The sequence below is a fragment of the Balaenoptera acutorostrata genome, chromosome 12 (assembly GCF_949987535.1).
Source record: "Balaenoptera acutorostrata chromosome 12, mBalAcu1.1, whole genome shotgun sequence".
Classification (NCBI taxonomy): domain Eukaryota; kingdom Metazoa; phylum Chordata; class Mammalia; order Artiodactyla; family Balaenopteridae; genus Balaenoptera; species Balaenoptera acutorostrata.
Window position 1 is genome coordinate 78543664 of NC_080075.1, and position 18491 is coordinate 78562154.

At 37.3% G+C, this 18491-nt stretch overlaps 1 protein-coding gene across 3 annotated transcripts in view; it reads left to right on the forward strand.

Annotated features, from left to right (window-relative positions):
* Positions 1–18491, forward strand: part of LDAH (lipid droplet associated hydrolase) — a 94635-nt gene that overhangs the window by 10492 nt on the left and 65652 nt on the right. For all 3 annotated transcript variants that reach the window (XM_007183463.2, XM_007183462.2, XM_007183465.2), the window contains exons 2-3: positions 1097–1252; positions 11450–11593. In XM_007183463.2, coding sequence (XP_007183525.2) covers positions 1099–1252; positions 11450–11593 — 298 coding nt within the window. In that variant the 5' untranslated portion in view covers positions 1097–1098. The remainder of the gene's footprint in view (positions 1–1096; positions 1253–11449; positions 11594–18491) is intronic.

Below are 18491 nucleotides of genomic sequence, written 5' to 3' on the forward strand. Positions count from 1 at the left end.
ATCCTTCTTCCTGCGGTGTCTCTCTTCCAGTACACTCTTCAAGGTCAACATCATATCAGTTGGCAGAGGAAAAATATTTAAAAGACCCAGATCCATTTTTCCAGAGAAGGCAATGAAGGATGAATTTGGAGGCAATAAATTGATAAGTGGCACAAGGGGGAAAGCATTCCAGAAGTGGTGGCAGAGTAAAACCATTAGCAGAGGCATAGGAGCAGAAAAGCATGAAGACACTGAGGAAATGCAGGGACAAGGTAGACCAGAGTACAATCTTGGCATAAAGTGGTAAGAGGAGAAAAACCTTTAAGGGTACTTATAATCTAGACTCTAGAGGGCTCTGAATGAAAGGAGGATAGTTGAAGAGGAGGATAGAAAGACCAATGAAAGTTTGGGACATGGTCGTGTTGATAGACACAGGGAAGGCAGAGGTGGAGGGGTAATATAAATAATTTGGGACTGCATTTTTGCACATATCTTGATTATTCAGAAAATTGTTCATGATGTTATCTCATATTCTGTTTTCTTCCACCTATCCATTTCATAATTTAATAATGTAATGCTTTAATAATGTATAAAAACATACTTACAGAATTTGGGATGAGAGGATTAATAGAGGAAAAAACTCAGAGCTCATCAAGGAGTTCACTGTCCCTCTTTACAGTTCTATCTGAGAGAGTACAAGGGCAGCCATAGCCTCGGTATTTTTTCACCAGACTTCACCAGGTGAAGGTAGGGGGACTTCTCTCACTGGTGGAGCATATAGCTATACAAGAATTCCAGCAGAGGGAAAGTGGAAGTTAGCCATGGATATTGTCAATTTAGACAGGAGAGGAGAGTGGTGGGATTTTTGTTTTGATTCACACTCCTCTGTAGTCTTTAATTTCACCAAAGACATGCCCCTCTTTCTTCTCTTGTGGTTTAATTTTTTTTTTCAATCCTGTAATCTAGAATAGCTGAATAGTCATATATCTCTCATATCTCTTTGTGACATTTCCTTCTAGGTATATTGAATTTTGTCTTTTTTATTATCGAATATTGTCTTTGGCTCAAAGTTTTATATTTTAGTGACTCTTCATATTGTTCTTCTCCCCTTATTTAGAAATGGACTCAGAAATCAAGGAAGAAATTCCTGTGCACGAGGAATTCATTCTATGTTGTGGAATTGAAACCCAGGTTCTAAAATGTGGGCCCTGGACTGACCTCATTAACGATCAAATTGCCAACAGGCCTAAGCTGCTTATTTTCATTATTCCTGGTAAGTTTAAAAATCTGGATGAGAAGACTGTATACAGATACTTATAACTATTTCTGATTTTAAGAGAATTTGATAAATATAAAAATCCTTATAGAAGGAAATAGAATCACTCAAACCATTGATAACAACCACCCTTGATACTTTAGTGGCTGGACATTTTGTTTGTCATCTATGCATTAATAGTATATATATTATATACATTTTTAAAATCACAATGTATGCCATAAGTAGTTTTATAATCTGCTTTTTAAAATTTCTTAACAATATTTAGAATAATTAGAACTTTATCAAATAATATTTTTTGACAGTTTTCTGAATAATTTTTACTGTCTTATTTCAAGATGATTATAAGTTTATGGTAGAACATTTATTTATTCTGGGATTTGTCAGCTGGGTCATTTGTGATTTATGCTGGATCAGTATCAATAGAATGTTAGGGGAAGATGCTTGATTGTAGGTATTCCAAGCATTTTTTAAAAATATGAGCTTGAAAAATATATGTGTGTGTATATATATATATCAGCCTAAAGATTAAAAATGAAACTGTTAATATGTATCATATTATATCATCTCATGTACACAGCTAGGCCTATGGGGTATTATGATTTCTTGTACATTTGTGTTTGTTTTCCCTGGATTAACGGTTGTCCCTTTTATTTGCTTAGTTTTCTATGTTTCAATTGGTAATTTATCCTAAAATTATTCTCCAGAAGTGAAAAAAACTTCTCAGCTTTTGAGTAATAGGGTTTCTGTTTTGTTTTGGTTTGCTTTTTGGGGCTGTCCCTCCCAGAATTCTGTGTTCTTCGGCTCCAGTCTAGACTGGTTGCTCTCTAGGCTTCTTACACAGGCCATCCTGGGGACTCCTTTCACTTTTCTCCTGGTTGGATTCCTTGTTTCCTGGATCCCGTATTTTTTTTTTCTGGGTTTATTCCCTTGTTTTTGGTGGAGCATACCTTCTAGGAGCTTCCTGAGAAGAGGTGCATGGGAAGTAGTCTTTTACAGTTCTAGCATGTCAGAAAACGTCTTAAGAGTTCTAGGTTGGAGATCGTGGTTTCCTTAGAATTTGGAGGGCATGTTCATTGTTTTCCAGGGTTCAGACTGTTTTTGAGAAGTCTTGATATTATTCTGATTTTTTATCTTTAGTATGTGAAGCTCCCCCCCTCCCACAGCAAAAAAATATTTTAGATCTTTTCTTTGTTCTAAGATTCTGAAATTTTATAGTCAGGCACCTTGGTATGGCTGTTTTTCATACATTGGATTTTGGTGGACCTTTTTAAGCCAGAAACTTAACTTCAATTCTCAGAGCTCTGTGTTCTTTTCTTTTTTATAGTCTTCTATTTCATGTGTTTTGTGAGTGCGTTATCTCTTTTTTTGGCTTCCTGCATTGTTAGAGTTTTTGCTGCATTCCTTTTTCTGTTTCTATTAGTGTTTGTTTTTCCTCAAATGTTTGATAATCCTTGACTACCCTTTCATTTTTAAGAGGAAGACGTAAAAAATTTATTGGAAGCTTGTATTCAGGGGTGGGGCTTGTCCACAGGTATGCCTAGGGTGACCAGCCATCCTAGTCTGAGGGGTTTTCCAGGACACATGACTTTCGGTACTAAAACCATGACAACAGGATGGGCAAAACGGAGTGGTTGGTTACCTTAGGTAATCCTCACCTTAAGGTGATTGGGTAGGGACCCAGCATTTCATTGGAGGATTTCCAGCTTTCAGTATCTGTAGCTGTTTCTTGGATTGTTCACTTTTCCGGGAAGGAATCTTCCAAGTATCCTATATGAGGAATGGAAGCCTGTCTGCTAATGTTCAGAGCTGAACAAGGGAGAGGAGGTTGGAGTTTCAGTGTTTCTTCTCAGCATAGTGCTTTTGTTCTCAACTGGGCTAAGACTTCTGATCCAGAATCTCTCTTTGGTTTAACCTGTTCTGAAAATAAACTTCCAGTGTTCTGCCATGATGTAACAGTCTTTTTGGAAAGCAGTCTGTCAGCATCTATTAAAATTAAAAATACTGGGGCTTCCCTGGTGGCACAGTGGTTAAGAATCCGCCTGCCAGTGCAGGGGACACAGATTCGATCCTTGGTCCGGGAAGATCCCACATACCGCAGAGCAACTAAGCCTGTGTGCCACAACTACTGAGCCTGCTCTCTAGAACCCGCGAGCCACAACTACTAAGCCCGCGTGCCTAGAGCCCGTGCTCCGCAACAAGAGAAGCCACCACAGTGAGAAGCCCGTGCACCGCAACGAAGAGTAGCCCCCGCTCGCCACAACTAGAGAAAGCCTGCGCGCAGCAACGAAGACCCAACACAGCCAAAAATAAATAAATAAATTTATTTAAAAAAATAAAAAATACATATGCTCTGCCAATAGTGAGGGAGAGTTTGAAATTATAGGCATGACAAGTGCAATTATATGAAGCGGAGATTTGGAGGCAATGGTAGAGTGTGGGATTGAGAAAATAATTAGAAACATTATCTTGGACTGGAGAAGGAATATCTTTCTGAGGCTAGAATGAAGGAGATGACATTGGTTACTGAAATGGAGAAGTGTGAAGGTGTGTCAGAGGAAATAAAGTAGTTCCTGCCTCCTGACCTCTGTTTTCTCTGTTAATTAAGAGTTGAGGTGATCTGTGGAGAGTAAGGATGGCAGAGGGTGGATTGGGGCCTTAAGGAAATTGGTCAGCATTGAAAATAGCAGATATGCAGGATGAAAGGAATTATTGACCAAAAACAAGTAGATTTTGAGCAGGGCTGTGATCAAATAGCAGGTATATTGGGAGTGAAGTCTAAAAGGGTCAAAGATTGAGCTGGAGAAGGGCTATCAGAGTTAGGATGCTTTGGATGTAAACCATTTCTGGGTAATGAAAAGACATAGGCCTGTCATTGTTAAAGTTGTTGTCAGGATCAGCAACATCACCTAAGAACTTGTTACAAATGCAAGTTTTGGGACCCTATCCTAGATCTTCTGAACCAGAAACTCTGGGGGTGGGGCATCTGGGTTTTAAGAAGCCCTCTAGTGGATTTTGATATGCACACCACTGATCTAGGCTGTGGCTACTGGAATTAGTTGCTTAAATTGGATATAGGTGAAGTTCTTTGAATTTGATCGAGATAATGAATTACGGGACAAAGGTGTTGGCTCAGTCAGGCCGCCCAGATTTTGAAATCACCTAACTTATGGAATGGCAAGTGAAACTGACATTTAAGGGTCAAGGTTTTCAGGGAATGTGTGAGAATGACTAGAAAGTTGATAGATGGAAGCAGATGGCTTCAATCTTAGAGGAGGAGAGGTTCTTACAGTAGGATGAACTATAAGTGGAGCAAACAGCCCACTCTATACTTCCCCACTCAGAGGTGTTTTCACTCACGCATTGGTATTAGGTGCTAGGAGTGGTGTGTTGCAAAAGCCTTTGCTCTCATTGAGGTATACGAAGTGTTAGAGAATAGTGAGGTCTCTTCTGCAGGGCCGTGAAAGGAGAGTCCATCATAGGGGAGAGCCAGGTTTAAGATATGGTGAAGAGATAGAAGGAGCATTCATTGAAGACACTGAGGAGAAAGGGAAGTTTAAAACACTTGTTTTTTAATAGTGTCATTGTTTTATAGTGCTTTGACATTTTCAGATCATTTTGTTTCCTGGTGTTCTTTTATGTTTGCCCGTCTATTCTCCTCCTGCCCTTGGCCCGTTTCCTTGGGCTTTGTGCAAGCTGTAGGCTCTTGCTGCTCTTTAGTTTGCGGAATTCAAAATTGTATTTTATTTGGGGAGCTAGTTCTTTTATACTGTGGGGAAAATTAGGATGACAGTATTTCAAAGATTGTTAAGCCACTATAGACCTTATGTTTAGTCCATCTCTGATAGACTGACGTAACATTTTATTTTAAATCACTTTTTTTTTAACATCTTTATTAGAGTATAATTGCTTTACAATGGTGTATTAGTTTCTGCTTTATGACAAAGTGAATCAGCTAATCCCCATATCTCCTCCCTCTTTCGTCTCCCTCCCACCCTCCCTCTCCTACCCTCCCTCTCCCACCCCTCAAGGTGGTCACAAAGCACCAAGCTGATCTCCCTGTATTATGCGGCTGCTTCCAACTAGCTATCTGTTTTACATTTGGTAGTATATATAAGTCCATGCCACTCTCACTTCATCCCAGCTTACCCTCTCCCTCCCCATGTCCTCAAGTCCATTCTCTACATCTGCGTCTTTATTCCTGTCCTGCCCCTAGGTTCTTCATAAACATTTTTTTTTTTTTAGATTCCATATATATGTGTTAGCATACGGTATTTGTTTTTCTCTTTCTGACTTCACTCTGTATGACAGACTCTAGATCCATCCACTTCACTACAAATAACTCAATTTCGTTTCTTTTTATGGCTGAGTAATATTCTGTTGTATATATGTGCCGCGTCTTCTTTATCCATTCATCTGTTGATGGACACTTAGGTTGCTTCCATGTCCTGGCTATTGTAAATAGTGCTGCAATGGACATTGTGGTACATGTCTCTTTTTGAATTATGGTTTTCTCAGGGTATATGCCCAGTAGTGGGATTGCTGGGTCACATGATAGTTCTATTTTTAGTTTTCTAAGGAACCTCCAAACTGTTCTCCATAGTGACTGTATCAATTTACATTCCCACCAACAGTGCAAGAGGGTTCTTTTTTCTCCACACCCTCTCCAGCATTTATTGTTTGTAGATTTTTTTAAACATCTTTATTGGAGTATAATTGCTTTACAATGGTGTGTTAGTTCCTGCTGTATAACATAGTGAATCAGCTATACATTTACATATATTCCCATATTTCCTCCCTCTTGCGTCTCCCTCCCACCCTCCCTATCCCACCCCTCTAGGTGGTCACAAAGCACCAAGCTGATCTCCCTGTGTTATGCGGCTGCTTCCCACTAGCTATCTATTTTACATTTGGTAGTATATATAAGTCCATGCCACTCTCTCACTTCGTCCCAGCTTACCCTTCTCCCTCCCCATGTCCTCAAGTCCATCTCTACATCTGTGTCTTTATTCCTGTCCTGCCCCTAGTTTCTTCATAACCATTTTTTTTTAAGATTCTATGTATAAGTGTTAGCATATGGTATTTGTTTTTCTCTTTCTGACTTACTTCACCCTGTATGACAGACTCTAGGTCCATCCACCTCACTACAAATAACTCAATTTCATTTCTTTTTATGGCTGAGTAATATTCCATTGTATATATGTGCCACATCTTCTTTATCCATTCATCTGTTGATGGACACTTAGGTTGCTTCTATGTCCTGGCTATTGTAAATAGAGCTGCAGCGAACATTGTGGTACATGACTCTTTTTGAATTATGGTTTTCTCAGGGTATATGCCTAGGAGTGGGATTGCTGGGTCACATGATAGTTCTATTTTTAGTTTTCTAAGGAACCTCCATACTGTTCTCCATAGTGGCTGTATCAATTTACATTCCCACCAACAGTGCAAGAGGGTTCCCATTTCTCCACACCCTCTCCAGCATTTACTGTTTGTAGATTTTTTGATGATGGCCATTCTGACCACTGTGAGGTGATTCCTCACTGTTTTGATTTGCATTTCTCTAATGATTAGTGATGTTGAGCATCCTTTCATGTGTTTGTTGGCTATCTGTGTATCTTCTTTGGAGAAATGTCTATTTAGGTCTTCCGCCCATTTTTGGATTGGGTTGTTTGTTTTTTTGATATTGAGCTGCATGAGCTGCTTGTAGTATTTTAAATCACTTTGCTTATACACAAAGCAAAATTAGTTCATCACTTTTAAGTTAGTAATGATAATGAGGAATTATTTATTGGAAGCCACAGATTGAGTAGCTTTTAATTTAGTTTCATCTTTTCCAATGAACTTTTGTTGTAGAATTTCTGCTAATAGCATCCTTGGACTTCCTTTAAGTAGTGAAATAAGCAAAGGGAGGCAATATGAGAACTCAGTATAGAACATATTGAATCATTATAATTCTCAAGTGGTCATATGGGGATAATGGAATCAACCTTCTCTAGATGCCATGCCACATTAACTTGATATATGGAAGTTTTGTCCCCTACAAGATTAACTAGAAGGCATTAAGTCTACAATTGCAATGTTAAGTACTTAAGGATTTATTGGCAGTCAGGGTCTAGAGATGATCACCACAGCCTCTGTTATACGTTGCTTAGGCATTTCACTATGTGTATGTTCAAGCATGTGTTTATAACACCTTTTGATATCCTTTGATAAAAGGTATAACTTGCATTTCTGTATTGGAATGCTTTTGAACATCTTTACACCTGGAGATAGATATATATACATACATCTATATCTGATTTTAGTTGTATAAACAAGACCCTTTTAATTTTCTCTGTGATGTCCTAACCAGGAAGTTTAGTTCATGGTTCATAAAGTGTAACATAAGCCATAACATTTAAGTGGTGAAGTATGCAATGACATTTAAATGTTTTGCATTATATTTTCTACCTCTGTCTCTGTTGTAAGTTGGATCTCCATGCTACTGGCCAATGTGGACTCTCTTCAGGAGCCAAGCTCTTTATTACTTGAGGGCCTTTGCACCTATTCTTCCATCCTAGTATTCTTCTCCCTCAAATCTTTACATGGTGGATTTCTTCTCATCTTTTGAGTTATAGCTAAATGCCACCTCCTCAGACATTTTTCTCAGGCCATCCTAATCTTGTCCCTTCTCTATCATATGATCCTGTTTATCTCCTTCATAGAAATTATCACACTCTTGAACTATCTTATTTACCTACTTAGTTATGTGTATATATTCTCCTACTAGAATATAAATTACAAAAAAATAACTAAAAGAATACAGTAAGTCCCCTACATACGAACAAGTTCTGTTCTGAGAGCACGTTCATTAAGTCCAATTTGTTTTTAAGTCTAACAAAGTTAGCCTAGGTACCCAACTAACACAATTGGCTATATAGTACTATACTGTAATAGGTTTATAATACTTTTCACACAAATAACACATAAAAAACAAACACACAAAAAAGAAAACAGTTTTAATCTTACAGTACAGTACCTTGAAAAGTACAGTAATACAGTACAACAGCTGGCATACAGGGACACGTTCGCATCTTTGAAAGTTTGCAACTTGAAAGTTCATACGTAGGGGACTTACTGTATTCCAAAGAAGCTATAGTAGTGAATGGAATAAATGGACATGGAGTAGTTGGCATTATCATTTACTTCATGGTAATAAAATAGTAAATCAGAAGGTTTAAGGGGATTTGCTTAAGATCTTACAGTCATTAAGGGAAAGAACTCAGACTTAAACCCGGAGATAGAGAGAAAAAGTTGTTTTTTAGCAGTTCCATTATCTAGTACTCATTCATTCTGGTTTTATGTATCCTGTCATTGCAACTATTGTGTCTAAATCATGTAATTGTTATCTTTGGATTCTCCTTAAAGTTAAACCAGTTTAACACTCTCTACGTCCTAAATTTACAGAATGCTACATGTTAAATCTATTCAACTTAAAAAATTAAAAATGTAATAATAATTGTAGTCATAATAGCAATGATAGTAGTAATAATAGTAATAATAATAATGGCTGTCCACTCATTATCCTTGGTGATAATGTCAGCTACTTTATAGCACTGTTGTAAGATTAACTAAAACAAGGTATGCAGAAGATCCTAGACTAGGTAATTTTATGTTCTTTTTAAAATTCAGTATTATTTACTTTTTATGTTCTTTCAGTCTTCAGATATTTACTGAGCACTTATCATTTGTATGATAACACTGGTAACACCTTTGGCAAGTTATTTAACCTCTCTACCTTAGTTTCCTCACCCATAAAATGGAAATAATAATAGTGCTACCTCATGTGAGGACTAAATGAGTTAATATATATAAAACACTTAAATACTGCCTGGCATGTAATAGGTTATAGCACTTAAAAGTGTTATTATTTTCTAGTCCTATGAAGAAAACTATAAAACTTTACTGAGAGACATAAAATATTTGAATATGAGACATGACACATTCCTAGAAGGTTATACTCAGTAATGTGGAAAATATCAAATATTTCTAAACTTATGTATAAATGAGATAAAATTTCAATCAGAATTCCAAAGAAATTTTTAAAAGTTGAAACTGTTGAAAATAATTCTAAGGGCCTACCAGTTACTGAAACATTAAAAAACAAACAAACAAACAAACAAAAAAACACAATGTAGTAATCAAGACAGTATGGTGCTGGCAGAGAAGAAAAGGAAAAAATAAGTGGAATTATTTGGAATCAGAAGTAGCAAACAAATGTAAGAATTCAGTATTGGATCAGAAGACATTTCAAATCCATGCAGAAAGAATGGGTAATATAATAAATGCTCTTGGGACACTTGGCTATTCACTTGAAAAGAAGCTGGATTACTGCTTTGTACTTTACACTCAAGAATATTCTAACCATACTGAAGATTTAAATATAAAACATGAAACAGTGCCATCACATCCACCATTGATGTTACAGTAACTCTGTGCTGATACACACCCTGTTTCCCTTCTTTCTCCTCTAGCTGCACAGCAGACAATTAATCAGCTGACCAAAGAACACATTACTTTATTTGAGGAAGTCTTCACCTATTTAACAAAGATGACACTAGCACCATCACAAAAAGGAATTTGGAACTTGAGTCACTAGGTCAGAATGCAACAGAAGCAAAGTAACAATAGGGATGATAAGGCCTTCATATATTACCATCATGGCTAGACACTGATGACAAGTTTGAATAGCTAACATTTATACAGCAAGCAGTGTATTGAGCAGTGTTTAAGTATTTTACATATATTAGTTCACTTAGTTCTCACATGAGGTAGTATGATTATTATCCTCATTTTATGGACAAGGAAGCCAAGGCCTGAGAGGTTAAATAACTTGCCAAAGGTCACACAGTTGGTAAGTGGCAAAGTAAGAAAACCATCCCAGGCAGTCTGGCTCCAGAGTCTATGCCCTTAACCACTTTGCTACATTGCTTATCTAGGAAACTAAAAGATATAGACAATGAAGAAGAAATCAGTAAAATTTGACAAGGATGGCAGAGGTTACATCAGTACAGCAAAACCCTGTCATGTAATTGCAAAGAGGAGAAAACCCAGCAGCATGAAGAAATAGATAAATTGATTGGAGAAATAGATATTGGTGGAAATGGACTAGTATTTATGAAGGTGTTATACAGATGATGATTGTAAGATGAAAACACCATTTCACTCTTTTCCCCCAAAGATGTATCAGATTGACTATTTTTAAAAAAGATCATTTATTCATTCTGTCTCTTTATAGCAAACCCATCTCAAAAATACCTTCTGTACATACACAAGAAAAATCTACATGTATTAGTTGGTGGTCTTTTCCCCCAAAGATCAAACTATACATCTCTACAATATAAGTACTTGTGATAAATGACCAGAAAACAATTAGTAGACTCCTTAAAGTTTTCTTTGTGAATGATTCTGACACTGATTGGTTTTTATGCAGCTTGGTAACTGATCATAGTCAAACCTTGAAGGGGCTGACAGGCAGTATTAATGATTTTGACACTGATTGGTTTTTATGCAGCTTGGTAACTGATCATAGTCAAACCTTGAAGGGGCTGACAGGCAGTATTAATGATTTTAGACAATGCGAAACCACTGGAAGGTGTTTAAGTAGGGTACTGCTGTGATTCAATTTGAGGTTTGGAGATATCTCTCTGGGTACCCTGAAGAATGGATTCCCAGGGGACAAGAGTAGATAGAAGACCTGTTAGGAGGCTGTTGTGGGAAACCCAGTGGGAAGTGATAACACTAATGGAGAGAACTGGACAAAGTTGAGATGTATTTTGGAAGCAGAGTTGACAGGACTTATTGATGAATTGGATGTGAAGAACAGGAAGGAACCAAGAATGACTCCTGCTGTTAGGACTTGAGTATTTGATTTATGATTGGTGCTTCCACTTATTAAGATGAGGAACATGGAGGAAGAATTTATTTGAAGCAGTTGGAGAACAAAGCAGGAGCAGAAATTTTCTAATTGATAATTCCCAGACTTAAGGTATAAAAGATATTAAAATTGAGTTGTATGGGTAAATGTTACTACATTTGTATAGTAACATTTAGGGAAGTATAAGGAGAAATAGATCTTTCTTTTTCAGTCAGCACATTGTCTTATGTGAGTTTATTGCTTTGGTTAATCTAAAAGTCTGTTTCTTTTCTTAGGTAACCCAGGTTTTTCTGCCTTTTATGTGCCATTTGCAAAGGCTTTGTATTCTTCAACAAAAAGACGCTTTCCAGTTTGGGTTATCAGTCATGCTGGGCATGCCTTGGCCCCCAAAGACAAGAAGATTCTTACAACCTCAGATGGTATGTGTTTGTTAACATCTGCTTTCCTTTACAGTGAGTGGGTGTTCATATTTCTAGAAAGCCTGCTAAGGTTAAGAGTTATACCAGTGGAAACCTCCACTTGTGGCATTGGGCCCATGATGCCACATTCTGGTAATTTTAGGATTTGGGGGGTCATTTTAATCATTCTGCAGGTAATTTTCTTTAAAAGTTTGGGCAGATCAAACAGTTTGTCTAGGACTTGCCATCTGTATTTACCAACTAGTAACCAACTATATGTTTATCGATCATGTACTATAGTTCCAGGGTTGTATTAAGAGGAACGGTGAAGTAGTATAAGACGACGTGGTCCTTAGCCATGGTTCCTACTCTAAAGAAGCTCTCATTCTCGTGTATAGAGAGTGATTAAGTGATAAACTCTGGCCTGCTGATCATGTGGATACTTAAGGAGTAAACAAAGGAGAGAGTAAAAGAGTTTTAACAGTTGAGTAGAATTTGGAATTGAGGGGTGGAGGTGGGTGCCTTCTGTATAATAGGCAGAAGGATTAACATAGCAGGAAGAGAGATTCAGTAGGTACTTGAGTGCTAGGCAGGGCCAGATTGGGAGGAACCTTGAAAGCTGAAGGGAGAACTAGGACTTTACATGGTAAATTTCTGGAAGCCTTTAAATGGAGGAAGTAGTACCACAGAGTTGCAAATTACCTGCTTCTAATTCATGAGTATTCTAGCGTGTTCACTTTTCTAAAAAAAAAAGTGAGATGAGAGGAAAAAAGAAAAACATAATTTCTGTGTGGGCATTCCCTAAGGGTTCCGCTTTGTTAATCTGAAGTGAGAGAGAGGTGGCTATGGCTTCATTGCCTAGTTTGCCCCTGGTTCTGGTATGCCTCTCCTATGGTATGAGCATCTTCTTGTACTTATTGAGCATCTAATGATAGGGAAAACCATGTGTGGGTAGGGAGGGAGAAAGAGGTAGGTGATATGGGAACTTTCTGGACTAATCTGTTCAAATTTTCTGCAACTCTAAAACCATTCTAAAAAATAAAATCTGTTAATAAAAAAGCAAATACTGGAGGTTTTTAATAATTTTAATATTTACATTATACTTTTTATCATTGTATTAGTTCAGACTCCCATAACAAAACCCATAAACTAGGTAACTTAAATAGCAGGAATTTATTTTCTCATAGTCTGCAGACTATAAATCCAAGATTAGAGTTTCAGCATAATTGTGTTCTGATGAGAGCCCTCTCCCTGGCTTTCAGGTGGCTGCCTTCTCTTTTTGTCCTCACATGACAGAGAGGGAGAGGGAGGGAGCACGACAGAGCAAGAAGGAGTGCAAGCCAGCAAGCTCTCTGGTGTCTCTTCTTATAAGGGCACTAATCCCTTCATGAGGGCCCCACCCTCATGACCTCCTCTAACCCTAATTACCTCCCAAAGTCCCCATCTCCAAATACCATCACAGTGGGGGTAGGGGGGTTGTTCAACGTAAGAATTTTAGGGGACACAAATATTCAGTCCATATAATCATGAATGGGAATGTTATGTATTAGCATTTTAAATCTGATCACAGGCATAGGTCAGCATATACATATGACATTGTACCTGAGCAATAGTAGAACCTACAAATTATCTTTTTTTTTTGCTAAATTTTTTTTTTTTTGCTAAATATTTGTTCAAGTTTTATTAGCTTCCCTTTGGTCCATCCTCAGAAGTATTACCTTACAGTTGTTAGAAGCAGGCCCTTTGAAGCCTCGATCCTGTTGAGTAGCAAAGGAAAAGTTTCTGTTCTAAGTGGCAGCTCTTTCCACAGTCATGAACATCTGCAGGCAAGCTAAATTGTAATAATTTTTTTATTTGAAGAAGTGGGTGACAATTAAGAGGTGATTCCTATTTTTATCCATGTCCTATTTTTGGCTGTTAACTGATACATATGGTCAAGACACAATGTAGTTATTGCAGAATTTAAGAAACGAAATCACCCTGTGCATACAGAGTAGATAGATACTCTTTGGTTCTGTAGTTAGCATGGGATTTGGTTCTCTTTTCTTTTCCCTCCTGAAGCCATAGCTCAAACTATTCATGTGTCATCTTACTGTGAACATCACAACTCCCTGGCTCTTGATCTCTTCTCTTAATTCTTACATATCGTGGTATAGATCAGCTTCCTGAAATTTTAGTTCTGGTTCCAGAATCCTGTGTTAATTTTAGATTGACTTTAACATCAGATGCCAACTCTTGAGAATGGAATTTAAGCTTTCTTTTTTCCTAATTCCATTTACTCAATTTAATCTTTTTTGAGTACCTGCTGTGAACCTGCCTCTTTGCTAGCACTTATGGAAAAATACCTCTGTGCTTAAAGCAAATCTGTTGCACTTACATTGTTTATTATTAGGTTGTCTCACCACCCAGACTTCCTGTGTCTTTCTTTTTAAGGCATCACATGTAAGATTACGTTTATCTTGGCTAATCTCCTCCTCTCTGTTAAAACACTTTCCACTCTCAGTGATCAGGCCCTTGATAAGCAGGATCATCCAGACTTTGTTTCAGCTCTTTAGTTGCTCAGATTTCTTCTACTACCACTTTCACCTACTTTATCTTTTTTATTTCCCTAATTATCTTCTATTTAGAATTATAAATTTACAGATTAAGTGCAATCCCTATATAAATTCCTACAAAAATTACAGCTGCATTTTTTCACAGAAATAGAAAAAAAATCCTAAAATTTGTATGAAGCCACAAAAGATATCAAATAGCCAAAATAATCTTGAGGAAGAAGATTGAAGTTAAGGTTCAAAGGTGAAGTTATCACAATTCCTGATTTCAAACTATATTACAAAGCTAGTAATCAAAACTGTATGGTAGTGGCATAAAAACAGACCAGTGGATCAGAATAGAGAGCCCAGAAATAAACCCACAAATATAGGGTCAGCTAATCTTTGACAAGGGCACCAAGAATACACAATGGGGAAAGGATAGTATCTTCAATAAATGGTATTGGGAAAACTGGATATCCACATGCAAAAGAATGAAATTGAACCCTTATCTTACACCATACACAAAAATTAACTCAAAATGGATTAAATACTTAAATTTAGGACCTGAAACCATTAAACTCCTAGAAGAAAACGTAGGAGAAAAACTCCTTGACATTGGTCTTGGCAATGATTTTTTTGGATTTGACACCAAAAGCACAAGTAACAAAGGCAAAAATCAACAGTTGGGACTTTATCAAACTAAAAAGCGTCTGTACAGCAAAGGAAACAGGCAACCAAATGAAAAGGCAGCCTATAAAATGGGAGAAAATATTTGCAAACCATATATCTGATAAGGAGAATTTCCAAAATATATAAGGAACTAATACAACTCAGTAGCAAAAACACTTAATAGCCTGATTTTTAAAATGGGCAGATTTTTCCAGAGAAGACATACAAATAGCCAACTGGTATATGAAAAATGCTCAACATCATCAGTCATCAAGGAAATGCAAATCAAGACCACGATGATATTATCACCTCACACCTGTTAGGATGGCTATTCTCAAAAAGACAGAAGTTAACAAGTCTTGGAGAAAAGGTCACTTGAGCAGTTATCTAGGTTACCCAAAGCTTTCTGAAAGGGAAAGCCTTCATGGGTGGGGGTGGCCTAGTTCCTTATCTGGTTGTTTTGCTAGTAGCTGGGTCATTACAGCTGGCAATATGTTTATTCAAAGTGGATGTCTCATCACTCAAAAGCTTAATGTCAGGCACTTACACTCAGTATGTGAGGTGATGGATGTGTTACTCAACCTGACTGTGGTAATCATTTCACAGTGTATATGTATATTAAGTCATCACCTTGTACACCTTTAAAAACAAGCATGTTGTACAACCTAAATATATACAGATTTTATTTGGCAGTCATACTTCAGTAAAGCTGGAAAGAAAAAGGAAAATAATTTTTGAAGCTGGACCATGGGTACATGGGGGTCTATTATACTATTCTCTGGACTTTTGTGTTATGTTTCAAAATTTCCACTATTAAAAAAAGGTTTTAAAGAAAGGAAAAGAATTATAGGATCTTAGAGCTAAAAGTATCTACCATATGATCCAGCAATTACACTCCTGGGTATATAACCAAAGAAAGTGAAAACACTAATTAGAAAAGAGATATGCATCCCAATGTTCATAGCAGCACTATTTACAATAGCCGAGGTAATGGAAGCAACCTAAGTGTCCTTCAGCAGATGAATGGATAAAGAAAATGTGATGTGTGTGTGTATACACACACACACTGTGTTTTACTCGCCCATAAAAAGAATGAAATATTGCCATTTGCAGCAACATGAATGGACCTGGAGTGTATTATGCTTAGTGAAATAAGTCAGACAGAGAAAGACAAGTACTGTATGTTATCACTTATATGTGGAATCCAGAAAGTAAAATGAATGAATATAACAAAACAGAGAAAGACAAGTACTGTATGTTATCACTTATATGTGGAATCCAGAAAGTAAAATGAATGAATATAACAAAACAGAAACAGACTCATAGATATAGAGAACAAACTAGTGCTTACCCGTGGGAAGAGGAATGGGGGAGGGGCAACACAGAGGCAGGGGGTTAAGAGGTACAAACCACTATATATAAAATAAAAAAGATACAGGAATATACTGTACAGCACGAGGAATGTAGCCAATATTTTATAATACTTTTAAATGGAGTATAATCTATTATATAAATGTTGAATCACTGTGTTGTACACCTGAAACTAATATAATTTTGTAAATCAACTATATTTTAATTAAAACAATCAACCTAAAAAAAAAAGTATTTACATTAAATTCCATCTTGAACCCTTATTTTTCAAGGAAGGAAAGTAAGGCCCAACAGGGCTAAATGACCTTGTGCTGGTGAGTGGTAGAACGCAGACAGGAAGCCAACACTTCTGACCCTGAGGTCAGTGCTCTAGTCCTGTGGTAGGTCATCTCAGGTGGCTGGTGCAAAGTGCTAGTGATTAGCCCTTCCACGGTCACAGATTGTACCCTGGTCTGTCACCCTTTTCCTGCCATGTCTTGTAAGGGGGACAGGATAAGTGGGGTGTAGATGAAACTATGCAACTCATGGCAGATGCTTGCCTAAATACCTCAAAGTGCCTCTTTTCATAGTGTCTTTTTCTATCTGTTTATGTGTGTGTGTGTGTGTGTGTGTGTTCCTCTGTGAATGCAATTTACTTTCGAGCCTTTTACACTTCTCTTAAAGACTAGGGTATGCTTTGAAAGGCAAGCAACTATTGATTACCTAGCAGTGAGAGATTTTGTGAAGTGAAACCGAATATACAGATTTTATTGCCTTGATTAAAAACATCTATTTCAAGAGCTATCACAGAAATGTGGCTGAATGTGAATCAAATGTATAGTATATACTTGCTTTACCTTGAAATAGTTTAAAAGATACATATTTATTGAGTTATTTCTTCATATATACCCAAAGAAATTTGGGGGTTTTAATACCACAGTTTTTCCTCTGTCAGGAAATTTGTACGTCTGCTTAGAATGTGCTTTGGCTATCTTACGTGGTATTGGAAAACAGAGGTGTTAAAAGAATTCTTAGAAAACAGGCTTGTTTAACATGCTAAATCTCGAAAAGCTACCAGTTTTGCTGGCCTATTATCTTAACTCTGGCAAGAGAAGCGATAACCAAGGACAGGAGGAGCTAGGAAGTAGTGGAAATACCTCATAGCACTCATGAAGGGTAATACCTCTTCTTTCATGGTGCTCAAACTTAGTGATGATTAGCGAACATGTCTTATTCCTATATTCTTACCTCAGTGAGAACAGTCATCATAATAGAAGCTATATATTGAATTACCTAATGAAAGCAAGATCCACCTCAGTTATCACAGTAAGCCCTTAAGTCATACTTGAAGACAAAACAAACGTTGAGCAGAACATGACTAGCAACTTTGAAAGTTGAAAATAGACTCAAAAGAGTAACCCTACATCAGGGGTTCTCAAACTTTGGCTGGCATCAGAATCACCTGGAGGATTTATTGAAACACAAATTACTGGGTGCTACCTCCTGAGTTGTTGATTCACTACAAGTGGGGTAGGACCTGAGAATTTGCATTTCTAACAAGTTCCTAAGTAATATTGATGCTGCTGGTTCTGGTACCACATTTTCAGAAGCCCTGCTGTAGATCTTCACCAGTAAACACTGGTGGGGAAAACCAGCAGAAAGTATCTATTGTGTCTGAATTTCTGAGAAATGTCTTTAATTCTTGTTTTAAATTGACATATTATTTATAACTTTATTTCGAGTATGCTTATTGCTTAGGCTGCTTGTGTGCTGTTGAGTTAATGACTTAGTAATTAGAGCCTGGGTCCTTTGCTACTAATGAGAACAGTGCCATCTAGAGGCATTAGCCCAAAGGGCCACCACAGGGCCAAAGGAAGCTGTGGTTTCTAGAGGGGGGTGAAAGGGCAACTCATCCATCATCAAGGATTTATCGACAACCTACTAGATTATTATGTGTAGTGCTACAGAGGTACACAAAGAAATGAAAATGCTGCCTTTTAGTGACTTTCCATCTGTGTTGTGAGTAGCCCAAAAGTTCTATAAAGGGCACATGGGGCTCTGAGCTTCACTAGTCCCCCCTATTCAACCAGAACAGTTCTGCCTTCATCTGTTTTACAAATTGGAGGTTATGTTTATAAATGCATGCTACAGTAGACTGAAATGGATAGGCAGGACAGATATATTATTCATCATCCAAGATTATTGTTCTAAAGTACAGGTTTTCTGACATACAAAATCTGGTGTGAAAAATATGTAATCATTGAGAGAAAAGACATAAGCTATAACCACACATCAAATGTTGAAAGTACGTTTTGCTTCATATTAGCACATGTTAAAATTATGAACAGTTGGAAATAATATTCTAG